This window comes from Malaclemys terrapin, chromosome 17, assembly GCF_027887155.1.
Source record: "Malaclemys terrapin pileata isolate rMalTer1 chromosome 17, rMalTer1.hap1, whole genome shotgun sequence".
Classification (NCBI taxonomy): Eukaryota; Metazoa; Chordata; order Testudines; family Emydidae; genus Malaclemys; species Malaclemys terrapin.
In genome coordinates, this window is record NC_071521.1 from 23,041,623 (window position 1) to 23,063,234 (window position 21,612).

General features: G+C 61.8%; 1 protein-coding gene across 10 annotated transcripts in view; it reads right to left on the reverse strand.

Moving 5' to 3' along the window:
- Positions 1 to 21,612, reverse strand: part of RGS3 (regulator of G protein signaling 3) — a 220,711-nt gene that overhangs the window by 11,593 nt on the left and 187,506 nt on the right. For 9 of the 10 annotated variants that reach the window (XM_054007250.1, XM_054007252.1, XM_054007249.1 and 6 more), the window contains one exon: positions 13,738 to 14,337. In XM_054007250.1, coding sequence (XP_053863225.1) covers positions 13,738 to 14,337 — 600 coding nt within the window. Of the gene's footprint in view, positions 1 to 13,737; positions 14,338 to 15,505; positions 15,591 to 21,612 lie in introns of those variants that run through there. The other variant, XM_054007259.1, reaches the window with a different exon arrangement.

Consider the following 21,612-nt stretch of genomic DNA (forward strand, 5'->3'; position numbering starts at 1 on the left):
CCGGGAGCCGGGCCGCCGGGGGGGTGCGCTGGGCCGCCGGGCCGGGGCCACGGGGGTGCGCTGGGCCGGGAGCCAGGGGGTCGGGCCGGGAGCCGGGCCGCTGGGGGGTGCGCTGGGCCGCGGGGCCGGGGGGGTGCGTTGGGCCGCGGGGCCGGGAGCCGGGGGGTCGGGCCGGGAGCCGGGCCGCCGGGGGGGTGCGCTGGGCCGCCGGGGGCCGGCCGGCAGTGCTGGGCGGGCCGGGGGTGGTCGGCCGGGGGCCAGGGCCGGCACCCCAGGGCCCGAGCCGACCCAGGCTGGCGCCGCCGGGGGGGCCAGCCTGGGCCGCACCTCCTCCCCCCACACCCTCCTTACCTGCCCAGGCTTCCCGCGAATTATATGTTCGCGGGAAGCAGGGGAGGGGGCGGAGACTTTGGGGAGGGGGCGGAGTTGGGGCGGGGGAGGGGGCGGGGCTGGGGGCGGGGCCAGGGCCCCGTGGAGTGTCCTCCTTTTGGAGGCACAAAATATGGTAACCCTACACAACAGACCTCTGCCCCACCCCTGCATCACAACAGGCCTCCTGACACCCCCACCACAACAGGCCTCTGCCCCACCCCTGCACCACAACAGGCCTCTGCCTAGGATTACCATATTGCAGACCTGGAAAAAGAGGACACTCCAAGGGGCCCCAACCCCACCCCCTCCCCTGAACGCTCCACCCCCTGCTCCTCCTCAAATGTTCGCGGGAAGTCTGAAACAGGCAGGCAGGCAGCAGGTAAGCTGCAGAGAAGCTGACTATGGGGGTTGCGGGGGAAGCTATGGTGCCGAGCACCCCTGTCGCTGGGCCCCCCAGGCGGGGGGTGAGGTGACACCCCACGTGCCCTGGGCCAGGCCGAGCCTGGGTCCGCGTCCCTTTAAGAGCGGGGCTGGGCTGAGCCGAGCCGGCAGGGGGTGGCTCCACTCCCCACTGCAGGCTGATGCCGGAGCCTGGGCTGAGAGTCCCGCTCATCTCCTGCACCAGCTCCAGGTGGGGCTTTCCTGTGGCTCCCCCAGTCCCCCAAGGCCGGGCTGCCCCACGGTAGGGGGAGTTGCTTGAGGCAGGGCAGGACCCAGTGGTGCCGAGGGCTGAACAGACCCGGCAGAGTGGTGAGGGGGAAGCTGGGGAAGGGGTGGCATGGCCTCAACCCCCTAGGGCTGCCTGCCCTGCGGAGGAGGCAGAGGGGCGCAAGCTGCAGCAGGACCCCAAACCCCCGGGGGATGGGATCTGGGGCCAGCCTGGGGAGGCAGGAGCAGCCCCGGGGGTGCTGGACGTGTGCAGGGCAGAGCCCCGGGAGAGCCCCAGCCCCGCGGTGGGCAGTGCTGCAGAGTAGCCCACGACCCGCAGTGGGCGAGGGGAGCCCCAGGCAGGGGGAGCCGGGCCGCCCACACCCACCTCTCGCGGCTGCTCCATGCTGCTCCGAGTACCGCTTTCTGCCAGCGCGGCTGCCCTGTCAGCCGCTTTTGGGTCTTTAAATAGCCGTCCGGGGGGAAATCCCGGACATTTTTTAGCTTTTTACAAATTTCCCCCAGATGGCTATTTAAAGACCCAAAAGCCGGACATGTCCGGGGAAACCCAGGCGTATGGTAACCCTACCTCTGCCCCACCCCCGCACCACAGCAGGCCTCCTGACACCCCCCACAACAGGCCTCTGCCCCACCCCCGCACCACAATAGGCCTCCTGACACCCCTACCACAACAGGCCTCTGCCCCACCCCCGTACTATAACAGGCCTCTGCCCCCCACCAAATGAAATCCCCCACACAACAAGCCTCTGCCACACATCCCCGCACCACAACCCCACCACTACAACAAGCTTCCCGACACCTCCCCATGCCACAGGCCTCTTCCTCCCCACGCCCCAACAGGTCTGCTGACCCCTCCCCCAGCTCGTAGGGGCCCCAGTCAGGGTGCAGGCCAGACCCAAGATCTCTCATGCACACCTCCCAGCACAGGAAGTTCACCCGGGGGCTGAGGTGAGAGGCCTCAGAGGTTGGAACAGCCCCCCCGGCCCAAAGGGAAGTGCCAGGCCTCTCAGCCCTCTGGCCCTGGGGCAGGCCCTGCCGCTGGAAGGAAGGTCAGGAGCAGGTGGAAGTGAGCAAATGACCCAGCAGGCACCGTCACTGTCAGTCCTTCCCTACCTCCAGCACGGACCTGTTAGCGGGCTAGACCCGGCCGTGGTGCCAGCTCCCAGCGCTCTGCGGAGAGAATGAGGTGGCTGCTGTGCCCCGAGGAGCCAGCACAGGGATTGTAGCGAAGTTCGGACGGCTGTGAGAAGGCAGCCGGGGAGACCGGGGAGAAGCATGCTAGCTGGATGTTGCTGCTAAAATGATCAGAGGTGAAGCAGTTAATGCTGACATTTAAACAGTCACCATTAGGTCTGGTTAACTCCAATTGACACTATGGGGAAGGAGACAGCTATCAGAGCTGGGGTTACAGGCTGTCTGCAGACTCAGGGGTACGCTCAGGTCATGAAGCTGAGATTTTTGAACCCAGCTCTGCCGTAAGGGGTGAATTCACAGCCACTGAAACACAGCTCCTGGGAACAGCCAAGTACCTCCTGTGGGCTGGGTGGGGGCTCAGCCCTTCACCCCATCTGTTGCTTTTCCACACCACACTGCTCTCTCACCAGGGACCACTGTCTCCTCCCCGCAAGAACCTGCTGCAAAGATCACAGCACACCTAGAAGCTCCGGGGGCTTCTGATGATACCAGGTAGGCTGCTGCATGAACAAGATATTGGAGTTGTTCCGTCCCTGGAGTGATACATGGAGACAGCCTTTCTTGCAGGCCTGGGAGGACGTGGTATCAGTATTGTGCCAGGTGTATCTAACCCCTGAGAAGCTTCATCGCATACAGCCAGACTAGGCCTTCAGCATTGGGAGCCATGATGAGCACAGCTGTAGGTCCCGTGTGTGTTGAACTTATCCGAATACCGGGGGACAGGGAGAGCAAAGGTCCCGTAACTAAAGGATGCATTCCCCGAAGCTTTCCAAGGAGATGCTGCATTGCAAAGCCTCGCACAGGCCAGCCAGGCAGATTCACCCCAGTCAGAACGACCAAACAGTCATGGCAACGTAGAGGATTGGGCTTGCGTTAAGGATGGCCACAGGGTGGGGTAATGGGGCCCCAAAGTTCCAGTGAACCTAGGTCCAGCATGCTGCCCTGCCGTCCAGCCCCGTGTGACAGCCGCAGTTACACGGTGTTAAGGAGACGGCAGAAGCAGAACTTGCACTCGGTCCATCCTTGTCTGTGCAGACGCAGCCAAGCTAGCAAAAGCCCAGACGTGTCAGCAGCCCACTCACCCACTTCCCTCTCCTTGAGGTAAAGACAAGAGCAGCAGCCTCTGGAACCTGCATATATTTAAATTAGCCTTGGAATAAGCACACTGAGGCCCAATCCAGCTCCCCTTGGAGTCAGTGGTAAAACTCCTGCTGACAACAGGAGTGGGACTGGGGCCTGGTACATGAGGGGTCCCAGCTGCGCAGGCACTAGTCTAAGGGATCCAATTGTAGAAATCCTGCTATTTCAAACCAGGCACCCTGGAGAACTCACCACTGCACCCTGTCCAGCTCGGCTATTTCTGCATGGCTGGGAGGGCCTTGCAATGCGCTAGCTAAGAAAACGAACTCCTGCCCGAGAAAACCAGCTCTGGGAAATGCACACCATCCCGCTCACCACTGGGGCAGGGAGAGAGTCACGGCCACATCCGCTGCCAAGCGCACGCTGCTCAGGGTGGGCTCTGTGGCCTGGTTCCTCATTGCGGCGGGCACCTCCCCAGTGAAATCCATGGAGCCCCAGGCCAGGTCCTGGTTACTTCGCTCTTCCCATGCAAAGCCTGGGCAGCAGCAGCCCATCTTGAGGCAGGGGCACAGATGAGGAGCCTGCAGCTGCATCAGGTGAGGAGGCCAGAGAGGCAGGTCCAGCTGCTAGCAGAGCTTGGAGGTGTCAGCCAAGCCAGCCCTAGGGCAAGTCCCAGCCCTCCCCAGCCTCCACACGCTGCGGAGGGTCAGCAGCCTCTGCGGGAGCTCCTGTCACTCAGGGCCCTGGAAGTCCTGGGAGATCTCTCTGAGGATCAGCTGGGCTTTCCCAGGGAGCTGGCTTTGCCTTTCTCCCCTCAGCACATCAGCTTGGCGCAGAGCACTGATGTGTAGCCATCCCGTTCGGCCGGCGTGTGACCCGAGAAGGGGGCAGGGGATGGAGTGTAGCAGCCCTGAGGCCCGGCCGTGCTCCAGCCATCAGGACCACAGCGTGGCCTAAGCAGGACCCGCCAACAGCTGGCTGCCAATCGCTGGAGGTGACTTTTAATACATCTTGGAACACGGGGCAAGTCCCAGAGGACAGGCAAAGCTAACGTGCCCATATTTAACAGCGCGAGGGGGCTGGCCTGGGTAACCCCAGGCCACATTGATAACGAATTCAAGGATGACAGCACAGTTCTGCCCTTGAAAATCTAGGAATTCACATGCCCTGCTGGGAAGCAGCTCTTAATCCATGCTACAGGGAGGGCCACGTGGCTCCTCTTCCCAAAGGGCAGTCTGGGAACCAGGGTCTGATCCTGGCCACAGCTGTGGGCACATCAGGGAGGGTCTCACGATGTAGACCCAGGAAAGCCACAGGGAAGCCCATGCTCCCAAGGGGCAGTTCAGCCCTTCCCCGCCCGGTGAATGCTGAATCGGGGGCACCTGGCCTGGCATTTCCTAGAAATCCTGGAGCAGCTTCAGAGCAGTGTCCCTGCGTGTGGGTGGTGGGTATAACAGGCCAGAGGAGGCTAAGGCTCCACTGCTGTATGCCTGGCCTGCACTCCGCCTCTTCCCATCCCTGCTCCACCCCTTCCCCGAGGCCCCCACCGCCGGCTATCCCTCATCTCCTCCACTCCACCCCCCACGCCGGAGGTCCCCGCCACTCACCGGGTCCCTCCTCCCCTCCACCCCGTCCCCGCAAGACCCCCCTACCCACCACGTCCCTCCTCACCCCCTCGACCCTGCAAGACTCCCCACCCACCCACTGCATCCCTCCTCACTTCCCCCACCCTGTGGGGGTGGAGGGACATGGCGGGTGGGAGGAGCTTGCAGGGGGAGGAGGAGGAGAGGAGGGACTGGGCAAGTGGCGGCAGGGGGACCAAGTGGGGGAGAGGGCGGGGCCTGGGTGGGGCTGTGGGCAGAAGAGGCGGGACAGGGAGCCGGCCTCCCCCAGTGGACCCCTGCATAGGGTTGCCAACTCTGAGTGAAGCTATTCCGGGAGATTTTCTCCACAACATGATGTAATTTCATTATCTTAAAATATCCTATTAAAGTCTCCCAGATTGCTTTCAATAGTCACCAAGAGATCGATGCTGATTCTGGGAGACTCCAGGGCAATCCTGGAGGGTTGGCAACCCTGCCGCCCTGCATCTGGCCCACTGAGCCCTGCCAGTTGTCTCAGGCTCTGAGCAGGATACAGCGCCTCCCAGCCACGTGAATAGATCTGCCCCTATTTCTGGCAGCTCGCTTTGCAGATGCCCCCGCACTTCCTCCTACCAGGACCCAACTGCCTCGGCCTGGGCGCCCACAAATGCAGCCCCAGCAGCACTCACCACCTGGGGAAATGTGGCCTTAGGGCTAGAGGGAGGGCAATGCCCAGCGAGCAGGCTGTCCGTCTCCTGCCCTTCTGTGCCCACAGCGCCAGCACTGACTGCAGCAAACTGCAAATCTCACCCACGCCCGCGTCCGCACTGACAGACAGGATGGCTTGGGTAGGAGGGCCGTGCCGTGGAGGCTGCCCCCTCAGGGCTGGCTGAGCCGGTTCCCCCAGCTGAGCCGCAGCACCACGCAGGACTAGCGCACGCTTTCCAGGATTCCCGGCACCCTGGCCCTACCGTGGGAACATGCTCCCCAGCCCAGCAGCCCCGGGACTTCCTTCCATTCTAAGCTTGTGCTTCCGGAGCTTATCAGCCCCGAACAATGAAGCCCTCCAATAACACAGCCCTGGCGAGTGACTGCAATCTGGGCGACTTGCAGCCCTGGGAACGTTTCCTTCCATTGTCGGGAAAGCCTCCACTTCCGCATGCAGACAAAAGGCAGACAGCATCCTAATCTCAGCCCCAAACGTCTCACAGCTCCCACCCACCCCCTCTGAATCCCAGCACCAGGCAGGCAGGGGAGCAAGAGAGCTCTGGGGACCAGACACAAAAGGGTTAAAAGGGACCCGTGCACACTGTGCAGACAGGGAACTTTGGGAGTTTAGGAAGAAAACACCTTGAGGTTTCTGGTAGCAATGTGCAGACAGACACCCCCCCCCCCTCCCACTATGGAGGATTCTGGGTAGTGCAGTCCAAGAGGCATTTCCTGTTCTTGGTAGCATTATAATTAGAACTACCACTAGAGGGCACTCCGTAGGCAGGTTACATGGGGTTTTCTAGTCCCTGTTAAACCCCTCAGCAGTGGGCAGAAGATACCCCCAAACAAGCTGCTCCAAGGGCCCTGGGTGCCTCTCTTCCCTTTTCTGCTGCACACCTGCCCCCTCAGATGGGGCGTGTGCCCACCTCTAGCGGCAGCATTCAGGGCTGAGCCCTGGGCTTGGTCAGCCCATCACAGCAATTCATCCCTATTAGGAACCACAATGTGCTTCAGCTTCCATAGGAAGAGTGGCTTCCCCCAGTGGCATGGCAGCAGGGACCGGCTGGAGATGGGCTCATCCACCCTGCTGTATCTCTGTGTAGAAAGGAGAGCAACAAGCTCAGAGCTCGGGGAGCTGGCCAGAGCCACTGAAGGTCTCCTGGGAGGCATGGGGCAGGGAACGCCAGCCTGCAGGCTGTGGGGCGGCTAGCAGCTGGAGATGTGAGGCGGCTGTTCCCCAGGCCATGCGCAGTCCCCAGGAGGGTCAGCGATAAGAAAAGAAGGGAGTAAACTACCCCAAGCCTAACTCCATAGTCCCCAAATGAGAAGTGGGCAGACTCCGTTTCCTCGCATTTCCCCTCGACTACATTAGTGCTCCCTAGCCTGCACCCCACCCGACCCCCCTCAGCCCCCCCATGAACCAGTGGACGGGGGTCAGATCGGGGCAGGTACCCTGGGCTGGGGTCTGCAGGGTGACTGGGCTGCGGCTGGAATCAGAGGGTGAGAAAGGACAGATGCTCTGAGTGGGGCAGTTTCCTTTACTGTCTGCTGGCACTGACCCAACGCCGGGCCTTGCCATGGCAATGAAATAAACAGGCATGCCAGGGAATCTGGGCCGGGCAAGGTGTGCCACCCTCAGGTTCTTGAGAGTGCCTTGGGGTGCCCCAGCCATCCTGCCGTCCCTCCCCCTCCTCTCCCCCTTGCCATGCAGCTACTGAGGCAGAGGGGGCAGAGCCAGCAGAAAAGCTGCCCGGCCCGGTTGACAGAGTCACCGAAAGATCGAGTGGCCACCCTGGCCCCTGCCTCCAGACACACTCAGAGCAAATCTTCTGGGGTCGAAGGAGCTGTGGGGCAGAGCACGGGGCACTGACCAGCCTGCAGCAGCCGCTGCTGAGGCCTGCACACCACCACCTCCTGGGCAGCCAGGGGAGAGATCCTGCAGGTCTGCGAGCGCAGCGGACCTTGCCACGCACACCCACAGCACGGAGTGAGCCGTGAGAAACAGAGACCAACTGTGCGCGGGAGGGGGGACTGTCGTGCCCTAGGAGCAGCAGCTGTGGGGAGAAGGTGCTTATGGTGCCCCCTGCCCCAGCTCTCTGTTTTTTTATTTATTATTTTGTCTGTGTCTCCCCCACTAAGCTGTGGTGATAGCTCAGCTAATACACAGGGCTCACTGCCCCTGATGTGCCATAGGCTTCACCTGACCCAGGACCCTGGGAAATAGCCCCCAACCAGGAAGCCGTTGCTGATTAGCACAGTTGCCCACTAGTGGGCGCTCTCGCATTGAGCAAGCAGGACGGGGGTCTCTGACCCAGACCCAGCAATTCTCCTGAGTGGCCTTTGGCACCGGGCTGGGGTTTGATCCATAGCCCATTGCAGCTCTTCTGAGCATGGGGCGGTGGGTGGGCAGCAGGGGGTTCAGGCCACAGCACTAGAGCCGGAGACTGTCCAGTCACAGCACTGCATGAGGCGCTCGGGTCCAGTCGGTCATGAGGAGCCAGTCACCAGGCTGACCCCTGGCCCTCTCCTCTGCACTGCTCCTAGCAACTTCCCTGGAGATCCCTGCTGGGACTGGCTGGGGATTCCCGCCTGCCCCCCAGGAAAGCAGGTGGCGTCGGAGCCACGCTGATCTCCCCAGGCATGCACAGAACGGGGGTGCTGGGCTGGAAACAACGGGACGACAGTGACTAGAGCAACCGCGTGGGCCAGACTGGGAGATCCTGAGAGGTGGCCTGGTAACTGCACAGGGAGCCCCATTGCCTGCAGCCAGCTGTGTCACAGCTGCAGCTTGGCTCAGGAGCGGACACCACCAGGGTCCTGCCCAGTTGGACAAGCTACAGCTCTCAGGCCAGGGTGGACCTTGTAACAAACCCCCAGTGTCGAGCAGTGCCGGGGGGCCACGGTCATGCCTGGGCTCACTGGTGGGACAGAGCGTGACCCCTCCTGCTCCAGAAGCCCAGACCCTATCACCGGAGCCACAGGCCAATGGCCAGTAGCTGCCTGTCTGAGGAGCACTCCTCACTTCGCCCAGAAGGGGGCAGCAGAGTCCCACCAGCCCCAGCTGGCTCCCTGCAGGCTCTCACCAGACTGAGCCAAGCATCTCCTGGGGAAGTCGGCACTGTGACACCAGGACCTTTCTCAGCACAGCTGGGCCCCTTCTGCCAGATTCCTACCCCCAGCGGGCAGAGCTGCTCCTGGGCGGGCGGGCTGGCGAAGGGGGGGCCCTGGAGCGAACAGGCTGCTTCTCCTGAACCCCCGCGGCAGCCAGGCCCAGGCTCACCCTCTGGCCTGAGCTGCCCAGAACACAGGCTGAGTCTGAATGGATGGAGATCCCCCAGAGAGCCCAGCACTGCCCCAGCCCAGAGGGGTCCATCTGCCTGCCAGCCCTCAGGCTCTCCGCTCTGCTCTGAGCCAACCCAGAGGAGCCGAGGGCTGCAGGCCTGGGACCCCTCCCCACTGCCCTCTGGACAGGCAGCTCCATGGCTGTTCCCCACGCTGACAGGGCCCCAGCAGAGCTCACCAGAACGGCTGGAGCAGGGGCAGCATCTCAGCACTAAACCTCTGGGGATTAACCTGAGAGAGGCCTGGAGTGAGTCATCGGCTGGCAGCTCCCAGCAGGACGTGCCCCCAGGGGAGAGCGCTGCGAAGGGCTCCCAGCCCCTGCCCAAAACTTTGCCAAGGGCAGGTTCTTTCCTGTAAGTATTTGTTGTGCAACAGAAAACAGCACCCAGCAACTGCCGCACTCCGCTGTGATGGGTGCAGGGCAAGTTCTCCAATGGAGCTCTGCCGGTGCCCCTCAGTCCCTACCCGCAGCCTCTGCTAGCCTGGCCCTAAGCTCCCCCGTCCCAGCTCTGCCAGTGCCCCTCAGTCCCTACCCGCAGCCCCTGCTAGCCTGGCCCTGAGCTCTCCCGTCCCAGCTCTGCCAATGCCCCTCACTCCCGACCTGCAGCCCCTGCTAGCCCAGCCCTGAGCTCCCCCGTCCCAGCTCTGCCGGTGCCCCTCAGTCCCTACCCGCAGCCCCTGCTAGCCTGGCCCTGAGCTCCCCCGTCCCAGCTCTGCCGGTGCCCCTCAGTCCCTACCCGCAGCCTCTGCTAGCCTGGCCCTAAGCTCCCCCGTCCCAGCTCTGCCGGTGCCCCTCAGTCCCTACCCGCAGCCCCTGCTAGCCTGGCCCTGAGCTCCCCCCTCCCAGCTCTGCCAATGCCCCTCACTCCCGACCTGCAGCCCCTGCTAGCCCAGCCCTGAGCTCCCCCCTCCCAGCTCTGCTGGTGCCCCTCAATCCCGACCCGCAGCCCCTGCTAGCCCAGCCCAGAGCTCCCCACTCCCAGCTCTGCCAATGCCCCTCACTCCTGACCTGCAGCCCCTGCTAGCCCAGCCCTGAGCTTCCCCCAGCTCTGCCAATGCCCCTCACTCCCGACCTGCAGCCCCTGCTAGCCCAGCCCTGAGCTCCCCCAGCTCTGCCGGTGCCCCTCAATCCCGACCCGCAGCCCCTGCTAGCCCAGCCCTGAGCTCCCCCCTCCCAGCTCTGCCAGTGCCCCTCAGTCCCAACCAGCAGCCCCTGCTAGCCCAGCCCTGAGCTCCCCCATCCCAGCTCTGCCAGTGCCCCTCAGTCCCGACCCACAGCCCACAGAGAGCATGAACAGGTCTGTATGTGTGTATATATATCTCCTCAATATATGTTTCACTCTATATGCATCCGAAGAAGTGGGCTGTAGCCCACGAAAGCTTATGCTCTAATAAATTTGTTAGTCTCTAAGGTGCCACAAGTATGCCTATTCATCTAGCAGTGAAGTCATAAGATACTGCTGACATCACCCTCGTTTCCATGGCAATACACTGATGGCACCCACCGAGAGTGGGCCTTGGGTGCAGGATGAGAGCCGGGAAGGGAGGGGGAAGCCGCCTGCTACAATCCAGCGGGGAATCCGAAAGGCTCCACCACAGGAGGCGCTTTGGCACCAGGCTAAGCTGCGCAGTTGCAGGGCTCAGGGCCTCAGCGCGGAGCTGCCCCGGACTTGCCACGGCCAGGCGGAGGCGCCTCTCCCCCGGCCCCAAGCTGCTGCGGCGAGAGAGGGCTGGGGGGAGTTCTCTCTCCCCACCATAGCCCCTGGGCAGCCTGTACCCCAAACCCCTCATCCCTGGCCCCACCCCACACCCCAACCCTCTGCCCCAGCCCTGAGCCCCCTCCCACATCCCGAACCCCTCATACCCATCCCCACCCCAGAGCCCGCACCCCCAGCCAGAGCCCTCAGCCCCCCTGCACCCCAACCCTCTGCCCCAGCCCTGAGCCCCCTCCAACACTCCGAACCCCTCATCTCCATCCCCACCCCAGAGCCCACACCCCCAGCCAGAGCCCTCAGCCCCCCCGCACTCCAACCCTCTGCCCCAGCCCTGAGCCCCCTCCCACACTCCGAACCCCTCATCCCCATCCCCACCCCAGAGCCCGCACCCCCAGCCAGAGCCCTCAGCCCCCCTGCACCCCAACCCTCTGCCCCAGCCCTGAGCCCCCTCCCACTCCGAACCCCTCATCCCCATCCCCACCCCAACGCCCGCACCCCCAGCCAGAGCCCTCAGCCCCCCTGCACCCCAACCCTCTGCCCCAGCCCTGAGCCCCCTCCAATACTCCGAACCCCTCATCTCCATCCCCACCCCAGAGCCCACACCCCCAGCCAGAGCCCTCAGCCCCCCCGCACTCCAACCCTCTGCCCCAGCCCTGAGCCCCCTCCCACACTCCGAACCCCTCATCCCCATCCCCACCCCAGAGCCCGCACCCCCAGCCAGAGCCCTCAGCCCCCCTGCACCCCAACCCTCTGCCCCAGCCCTGAGCCCCCTCCCACTCCGAACCCCTCATCCCCATCCCCACCCCAACGCCCGCACCCCCAGCCAGAGCCCTCAGCCCCCCCCGCACCCCAACCCTCTGCCCCAGCCCTGAGCCCCCTCCCACACTCCGAACCCCTCATCCCCATCCCCACCCCAGAGCCCGCACCCCCAGCCAGAGCCCTCAGCCCCCCTGCACCCCAACCCTCTGCCCCAGCCCTGAGCCCCCTCCCACACTCCGAACCCCTCATCCCCATCCCCACCCCAGAGCCCGCACCCCCAGCCAGAGCCCTCAGCCCCCCCGCACCCCAACCCTCTGCCCCAGCCCTGAGCCCCCTCCCACACTCCAAACCCCTCATCCCCATCCCCACCCCAGAGCCCGCACCCCCAGCCAGAGCCCTCAGCCCCCCTGCACCCCAACCCTCTGCCCCAGCCCTGAGCCCCCTCCCACTCCGAACCCCTCATCCCCATCCCCACCCCAACACCCGCACCCCCAGCCAGAGCCCTCAGCCCCCCTGCACCCCAACCCTCTGCCCCAGCCCTGAGCCCCCTCCAACACTCCGAACCCCTCATCTCCATCCCCACCCCAGAGCCCACACCCCCAGCCAGAGCCCTCAGCCCCCCCGCACTCCAACCCTCTGCCCCAGCCCTGAGCCCCCTCCCACACTCCGAACCCCTCATCCCCATCCCCACCCCAGAGCCCGCACCCCCAGCCAGAGCCCTCAGCCCCCCTGCACCCCAACCCTCTGCCCCAGCCCTGAGCCCCCTCCCACTCCGAACCCCTCATCCCCACCCCAACGCCCGCACCCCCAGCCAGAGCCCTCAGCCCCCCCCGCACCCCAACCCTCTGCCCCAGCCCTGAGCCCCCTCCCACTCCGAACCCCTCATCCCCACCCCAACGCCCGCACCCCCAGCCAGAGCCCTCAGCCCCCCCCGCACCCCAACCCTCTGCCCCAGCCCTGAGCCCCCTCCCACACTCCAAACCCCTCATCCCCATCCCCACCCCAGAGTCCGCACCCCCAGCCAGAGCCCTCAGCCCCCCTGCACCCCAGCCCTCTACCCCAGCCCTGAGCCCCCTCCAACACTCCAAACCCCTCATCCCCACCCACACCACATGAATTTTGTTCTGTGCACCAATATGAAGGTGATGTGTCCCCTGCACAGGTCAAGGAGGAGCACTTCTGCAGGGCACAGTGGCAGGGCTGTACCTGCCCCTGCAACACTGAGCGGGGAGTCCCGGGTGGGTGCAGCAGGGAGCTGCCAGGGGCACCTCCCCCCAGGCACGTACGCTGTGTGAGCACGGGACTGAACATTAAACATCCGGATGGGGAGGAAGCTGTTGAGGGGCGGGGATCAGACGGTGCTGCCAGAGGAGCCAGACAATGACATCATTGGCAGAGTCGCCCTTCCCTGTGGGGCGAGGGCTCAGCTCCCCCGTGCCAGGCACCATCAATCTGCTGGGGGGATGGGGCTCCAGGCTGGGGGTCTCTGGTTTCCTGGGGCTAGGAGGGGATCCCCACCTGTCTTGCAGAGGCACTGGTAGCACTGATGCTGGGGGCGGAGGGGCTGGGTCTTATGAGCCCAGGGCTGGACATTGGGGCAGAATTTGCACTGGGCTGCCCGGAGGGGGCACCAAAAACACACCCCAAACCAGCCCAATCTGGAGGAAAGGCACAGCAGCTCCGTGAATGCTGCCCGCTCACCCCACCGGCACCACAGCGGAACCCAAGCTGCCATCTGCCATGCTGCGGCTTGGAGCGTAGCAGGACAGCCTCAGCCCTGCAGTGGGGGTGGGAGTTTGGGGATGCTGGTGGCAGATCCTACAGTGCCTGGGCTCTGGAGACAGCTGGGCTGGGGCCTGGCACTCGGGCTCAGAGAGTGACTTGTCCTCCATGGGCAGGGTGGTCACAGGATGAGGACTGGCGGACGGGCACACAGCACCCCCAGCGGCTGGGTTGCAGGGACACAGGCCTGTCAGCCCGGTGGCAGAAGCCTCAGTGCTTGGGGCCCCATGCCAACCTCCCCAGATGTCCCCCCGTAACCCCGTGGCCAGGGACTGGATCTGCCCAGGGCCATGCAGATGAGGAAGGCATTAGTCCGGCCTCCCCCATTCTCTCTCTGGCTCCAGGCCTGTATCCCCGGGGCACAGAGGGACCCCTCCGTGGGGGAGAGGAGGTCAGACCCTGCCGAGATAGCCGTCAGCCCTCCTGACAGCAGGACATCCCCAGCAAGGGAGGGCACCCCCCAGCTCCTCCCCACCGCGAGGGAGAGCAGCCTGGCAAGGGGAGGGAGCGGGGGGCTCTGGCTCACGTACCTTCCTGTGCCCAGAGAAGAGGAGGCCGAGCTGGTGGATGGAGCCCCCGTTCTTGGTAAGCTCCTTCTTGAGGGTCCTGGGCGAGGGCAGTGCCCAGCGGGTCTGGGGGCCCTGGATGTCCAGGCAGTTGAGGGTGGTGTCGGAGGTGAAGCAGTGGCCCTTCGTCTCCTGCAGCAGGCTGCCCTCGCTGTGTGTGCGGCGCCGCAGGGAGCCCTGCACTGTCAGGGTGTAGGCCGGCTCGCAGCCCGATGGCTCAATCATGCTGCAGCGCTTCCCCTCGCTCCTCTCCAGATAGAGCTGGTCACTGTCCTCCTCCTCATCCTCGTCCTCGTCTTCCTCCTCATCCTCCTCGTCCGTCGGGCCGTCCGCCGTGCTGTCCAGCCGCAACTCCGGGATCACAAAGGCCGGGCTGGAGCCAGGCTGCTCCTCCACACACTCGGCTGCAATCACCACCTTCTCCTCCTGCAGTGGGGCCCCCAGGGCAGCCTCCTTCAACGCCCCCTCTGCTGCCCCTTCTGCGTCCGGGCAGGCATCGCCCCCTGCCACCTTCTCCTCCTCAGAGGGCATCACCCTCAGCTCCTCAGTGTCCGTCTCAAGCATCTGCCAGGGAAAGACAGGACAAAAGGGGGGAAACAATAAGCCAAGGGGAGTCAGGGACATTCCCCACGTCAGTGCACCAAGGGGAGCCAGCAACATCCCCCAGTGTCCCGGGGGAGGGGTCGTACCGAGGTCTCTCGATTTCTAATCCCCCAATATGTTGATTCAGCCCCACTGCTGGGTCATTGCCCACAACGGGCTGGGCCAGGCCGCAGCTCTTCCAGCTCTGGAGTGGAGCGTGCTGCCCTCTGCTGGTGTCGGGGGAGGCAGCACTGGGCAATGTCCTTCCAGCCCCAACCACCGACCCACAGAACGAGGGGCCATGATGCTTTATTATCCTCATTACAGCCGGGCCCGGCCTCCCAACCCCGTCCCTGCCGAGGGCTCTCAGAGTGCCAAGGAGAAGGGGCAGACGATGGCAGGACTGCATCATATAAGAACATAAGAATGGCCGTACCGGGTCAGACCAAAGATCCATCTAGCCCAATAGCCTGTCTACCGACAGTGGCCAATGCCAGGTGCCCCAGAGGGAGTGAACCTAACAAGTAATGATCAAGTGATCTCTCTCCTGCCATCCATCTCCACCCTCCGACAGACAGAGGCTAGGGACACCATTCCTTACCCAGGCCTGGACTACCTACACGCCCCCCTCAGCCTCAGCACCAGGCACAAGCCAGGGACCTCTGCTGGCAGCCTGCATGGCCCGGTAGCCCTCATGAAGACACGGCTCTGGAGGGACCCTTGCAGAGCCCACCCAGAACCCAGGGCTTCCCACGAGCCCCAGTCTGTGCCCACTGACCATCCTCCCAGTCTGTCCCATGAGCCCCACCTTGCCATAGGGCTTGGGCTGCTTGCAAGTGGGGCACCCTCTGTTGCGTGGCAGGGTCCGCCTGACTCAGAGTTCTCTGACGGGTCCCCATGGAGTGCCAGGAGCAGCTATGTCGCCAGCAGGACTGCTGCTCCGAGCTCAGAGAGACCTGGCATGGCAGCCCCACTCGGAGAGCTGAAGACACCGGCAGCCACAGACCCTGGGGGTGGTGGGGACGAGGCACTGAGAGTGCACGAGGCCATGCTAGGCTGGCTCGGCACAGTCTGGCTACGGGCACCCGGCACAGGTTCCAGACACAGATGGGCTCAGCCAGAGCCCGTGACCAACAGGCACCGTCCTTACCCTGCATGGCACCCCAGCACCCGCTGTGGCTTGGCTCAGCCTCCCAGAGATCCGGCGGAGCTGGCCTGGCTCTCCGAGCACCAGGGGCCAGGCTGCAGCAGGGAGAAGCAGGCAGTGAAACCAGACACACTCGTCTGGCAGCTCCTGCCCCTCCTGCGCCACAGGAACAAAAAGCAAAGGGGAAGTGCCGGCCCCTGTTCATCTGCTGATTGCCCAAGGCTCAGCCCAGCCTGGGCCTGCACTTACAGCCTGCCTTGGGCTGGCCACATGCCACTCACTCAGGGCTCCCAGATCCCAACCCCCTGCTGCCTGGTGCTCCTCTTGCTCTGGGGTTCCCACCCCCATGCAGCACCGTGGGGCTCTCATGAGCCAGGCCCCAGAAAAACATGGGATCTTTTCAAATGGGCATTGTCAGGTTTGTTCTTCACCTTCTGGTGTTCGAGCCTCGGCCGCCCCCAGTTCTGCAGCAGCAGGGCCAGCCACGGGCTCTCTTTCCCACGGGGAAGGTGAGATTCTCAGGAAACCACAGCTCGGAGCTGGGCTTTGAGACAAACACCCCATAGAGTGAGACCTGTGATCACATCAAGAGAGCAGGCAGCACCGAGGTCGCTTGCTGCTGCTGCTGCTGGCTGGCTCTGAGCCAGGGCCCAGCACTCGTGGGCCAGCTGGTGCCACCTTGCCTGGGCATAGCAGTGCTCCAGGATGGTCCGGGATGAGGCATGGCTTGGGAAAGGGCACAGCTTACCCCTAGCAGCCTGCAGGCACTAAGAAATCCTCTCTCCTTGGGGCACGCAGCTGGGCGAGTCTGCTGGGAGCCCCCGGTATCAAAGCAACTGGGCGGGAAGAGGTGGGGCTTGGGAAAAGGGGTGGGTGGGAGTGGGGCCTGGAGCGAAGCGGGGGGTTGAGCACCCTTGGGACCTGAAGGAAGCCGGCGCCTGTGACTGGGAGGAGTGGAAGATATGCTGGAGGGTAGGGACAGGATACAGAGGGACCAGACAAATTAGAGGATTGGGCCAAAATAAATCTGATGAGGTTCAACAAGGACAAGTGCAGAGTCCTGCACTTACCAGAAGGGGGGGCAAGTGGGGCAATTTGTCCCAGGCCCCGCAGGGGCCCCCACGAGAATGTCGGAAGCTGCCCGCCCGCCTCTGCCTTCCCCTATCCCCCGGCGCCTCAGCGCGCCGCGTCCAGGAGCGGCCCCGGACAGCGCTGCAGCGGCCTGGCTCAGAGTCGTGTGGTAATGGGGGGCGGGGCTGCGAGCTCCGGCGGGCTGAGCGGCGGGAGCGCCTGGACGCGGCTCGCTGAGGCTCTGGGAGAGGGGGTAAGTAGCATGGAAAGCCCCTCTGATCCAGGCACCCCCCCAGCCCTGACCCCCAGCTCTGAGCCCAGCCCCTCTGAGCCAGGCACCCCCCGACCCCCAGCTCTGAGCCCACCCCTCTGAGCCGGGCACCCCCCCAGCCCTGACCCCCATCTCCAAGCCCAGCCCCTCTGAGCCGGGTACCTCCCAACCCTAGCCCCCCACAACTCTGACCCCCAGCTTCGAGCCCAGCCCCTCTGAGCTGGGCACCTCCCAACCCCAGTCCTCCACAACCCTGACCCCCAGCTCCGAGTCCAGCCCCTCTGATCCGGGCACCCCCCAGCCCTGACCCTCATCTCCGAGCCCAGCCCCTCTGAGCCGGGTACCTCCCGACCCTAGCCCCCCACAACCCTGACCCCCAGCTCTGAGCCCAGCCCCTCTGAGCCGGGCACCTCCCGACCCCCAGCTCTGAGCCCACCCCTCTGAGCCAGGCACCCCCCGACCCCCAGCTCTGAGCCCACCCCTCTGAGCCGGGCACCCCCCAGCCCTGACCCCCAGCTCCAAGCCCAGCCCCTCTGAGCCGGGCACCCCCCGACCCCATCCCCCCACAGCCCTGACCCCCAGCTCTGAGCCCAGCCCCTCTGAGCCGATCACCCCCCAACCCAGAGCCCAGCTCCCCACCCAGCCCTGGGCAACAGTAGCGCCACCCCCGGGCAGCGACAGCCCATTGGCACCAACCATCACAATCACCCAGCGACAGCACATTATGTAATTGCAAATGTATACATACCATTAAAGCATTTATTGTTTTTAAATAATGTATTTCGTGTATTTTCAAATTATTAAAAAATATTTTTTGAATGTATTTCACTGATTATTTTTTACATTTCCAAATACATGTTACTAGAGTATTGCAACATTTTTTTATGGAAGGGGCCCCCAAAATTGCTTTGTCCCAGGCCCCCTGAATCCTCTGGGCAGCCCTGGCACTTAGGACTGAAGATTCCCATGCACTGGTACAGACTAGGGACCGAGTGGCTAGGCAGCAGTTCTGCAGAAAAGGACCTAGGGGTTACAGTGGATGAGAAGCTGGATATGAGTCACCAGTGTGCCCTTGTTGCCAAGAAGGCTAACGGCATTTTGGGCTGTATAAGTAGGGGCATTGCCAGCTGATCGAGGGACGTGATCGTTCCCCTCTATTCGACATTGGTGAGGCCTCATCTGGAGTACTGTGTCCAGTTTTGGGCCCCACACTACAAGAAGGATGTGGAAAAATTGGAAAGAGTCCAGCGGAGGGCAACAAAAATGATTAGGGGGCTGGAGCACATGACTTATGAGGAGAGGCTGAGGGAACTGGGATTGTTTAGTCTGCAGAAGAGAAGAATGAGGGGGGATTTGATAGCTGCTTTCAACTACCTGAAGGGGGGTTCCAAAGAGGATGGATCTAGACTGTTCTCAGTGGAACCAGATGACAGAACAAGGAGTAATGGTCTTAAGTTGCAGTGGGGGAGGTTTAGGTTGGAAATTAGGAAACACTATTTCACTAGGAGGGTGGTGAAGCACTGGAATGGGTTACTAGGGAGGTGGTGGAATCTCCTTCCTTAGAGGTTTTTAAGGCCCGGCTTGACAAAGCCCTGGCTGGGATGATTTAGTTGGGGCTTGGTCCTGCTTTGAGCAGGGGGTTGGACTAGGTGACCTCTTGAGGTCCCTTCCAACCCTGAGATTCTATGATTCTATGACTGTGCTAGAGGCTGGTGCAAGTTTGCCAGGTCTCGGAGCGGCTCATCAGACCGTGGGCTGGGCCCGTGTTTAACGTGGCTCCAGCCCAGCTCCACTAGCTTTTCTCTTTTCCCAGCCAGCGCAGTTATCCCCACTTTCAATCTCATCTAGCACCCTGTGCACCGGGGCTTTCCTGACACAAGCGCTCTGCAGCCAAAAGCAACAGGAGGACGAGCTGTTGTCCCAATGAAAGCTTTAATTCATACTTGACATTTAAAAGACTTTCACTGATTTTCCTTCTTTTTCCCGACCCCATGAGGACAGGTGTGTGCGCGGGGGGGACTGTGTCTCCATCACGCACCCCTGAGTCCTACCATGTATTACAATCAGGATAGGACAATAACAGGTGTGTGTCTACACACATACACACACATCCCTCTGTCTGAAGCGCTATGTCCTTTCACGGCTGTTTCACAGGGACTCCAGTGAGCATGTTTGTGAACAGCCTCGTTTTCCACTTGGCTCCCCGGTGCTACAGCCCCAGGCAATGCTGAAGAGCCCTGGCTAGGCCCAGGGGTGCCCTGCTGCTCTCCCGCTCTCTCTTTGGGCAGCAGGGGGCAGAGGTGAAGCAGAGGCTGGGCCGTAAGGTGTCCTGCTCTCAGAAGAGGACAACAACCACCTGCGAGAGGCGACTCTCCCAGGGAAGTTTGCCGATTTACTCCTTTGCTCCATAAAGTCAAGAACAAGGTAGTTCTGAAACCAAATACCAAGCAGCAGCAATTCTCTCAGTGCGGGCACTCCCAGCCCTGGGGAAATCATTTACCTCTCCCTGCAGAGCTAACGAACCACCGGCTAAGTGCTCCTTCTGCCCACAGATCCAGTTTGTATAGATTATCGCTCACCATCAGATTTCACATGCAACAATAAAACTGCTGCCAGTACTGGGCAATGCCACAGGGGGCCCTGGGCACCGCACAGACAGCAGGCTCTGTCCTAGAACAACCAGGTCTTCTAGGAACTTTGGGGCCCTTTCCTGCACCCCACATGCCAGACTCAGTGCACCCTGGAGACATCTTGCAGTCAAGGGACCCAGAGCCCCTAGAGATTCCTACACCTGCGGGAAGCTTGGGGAATTCCCGAATGGCACCAAGCTTCACTAGTCCCTGACTGGTTTTAGAATGGCTACCCCCTTAGTGGCAGATTGCAGTGATACAGCAACACCTGGGACACAGGGGAACAGGTGACATGGGACGGACCAATCCTGAAAGGACAGATGTTCTTAGAGCCCAGCCCGTAGTCATAAGGTCTGGTTTTCAGGGGCACTCTGGGGAGCAAAGTGTTACTAGGCATAAGCGAGAGATTCCCCAACTGCCTAGCCTAGGTTCCCCCAAAGGACATCTAGAGCTTGCCAGTCATAGAACTTTTTATTACCTTTTGAAACTTAAGATTGCAACTCATTTGTGTACCTATGTTTACTTGCTTTAACCTCGTAAATAACACTCTGGTTTCCTTTTCCTAGTCATAAAGCTTTAGATAGTTTATTACAGGATTGGCCACAAGCCTTGTCTTTGATGTGAGATGTAAGATACCCCAGCTCAGTTTAAGTGACTGGTCCTTTGGGTCTGGGAGTAACCTGAATGTTGCTGTGATTGGTGGGGTAAGGGCCCATCTATCACAAAGGCAGGCTCCCCTGGCTGGTGCGACAGATCAGGGTACCCAAGGGGACTGTCTGTGACCCCACCTTTCAGCTGTTACGTGCTTGGGGACTTTACCAGTTGGATAATTGGTTGGAACTCACGGCTAGGGTGGGGTTTTTGACCTGGTTCCTGCCAGTTTGCTCTGAGCTTGGTACTCACACTTCTGAGTCACTGCAGGCAGCGGGTACAGGAGCGCCGGTCAATAACTGCCCCGTGCAGCAAGCCAGCCGAAGGCCTCGCTCATGTGTGCAAGGAAGGGCAGTTAGGAATAGACTGGCCTGACACCTCTGGAGCCCGAAATCCTCTCTTTATCCAGAACAGGTACACTGCCGGCCTGCATCTCCCCAGACCAGGGCAGCCTGATTCTCCAATGAGAGGGGAGCTGAGTAGACACACCCACCCACTCCTTGGCCTCTCTGCTGCAGCGGGCAAACATGGGATGTGTGTAGACATAGCTAGACCAAAGTCAGCTCAAGTAACAATCACAGTGAAGCAGCAGCATCAAGGGCAGCTGTATGGACTAACCCCGCCGACCCAGGATCCTGGGTACATGTGTGAGTGGCCTGTGCTGCTGCTGAGGCTTCACTACTCTTGTTGTTCACACTAGCTGGATCACAACTAGCTGGGGTCTGTCTACACATGCTGCGGTCACACCCCAGACCCAGGCCCCCAGACAACTGTCATGACATTCAGATTTCGGATAGTACTGATCTGCAGTCAAACCAGAGACTTGGAGCTAAAATGCTCCATACTCTCAGTTCCACGAGCCATTTCACACCCCCAGGACAATTCCTTGTACAGATGTTGGATGTTTCCAAACTTGCTGTGTGGTGCTCATCCTACCTAGTGTGCCCAGCAATCACACTAGCTTGGGCATCGTTTATATCACATTCATTAGTATTATCATTTCATGAAATAATGATGGGAAAACCTACACAGGTGACTTGTCCTAGTGCATCCTGATTCGCAGCAATCCCCGTGTCAGTCTCTGCTCGCGCCTGAACGCTGCCTATCAGATCAATCCTTACATTTAATATTGTTGGATGCCCGCATCAGATAAGGGCTAACAGGAAATGAACAAGCTCCTTTAAGATGAGAAACATTTTTGGATTAAATTAAATCTGTGCAAATTCAATCAAAGGGTCTCCTGTGAGCAGGATATGAACAGACGCCCCTCTCCAGAGCCACACGGCAGGTTTTCCATCTCCAGACTGTTCAGTGCGAGCTCCAGCCATGGTGTTCACTGCACAGTGGGAGGTCAGCACCCGAGGAGAGGCCTGCTGGAATGGAACCGATTTGTGAGAGCAAGAGCAGAGCAGAGGATAGCTCAGAGGTAGCAGAGATCTCTGGAGGAGGGGCAGCCCTGAGCTCACCTGGCTCTGTGTGCACCAAAC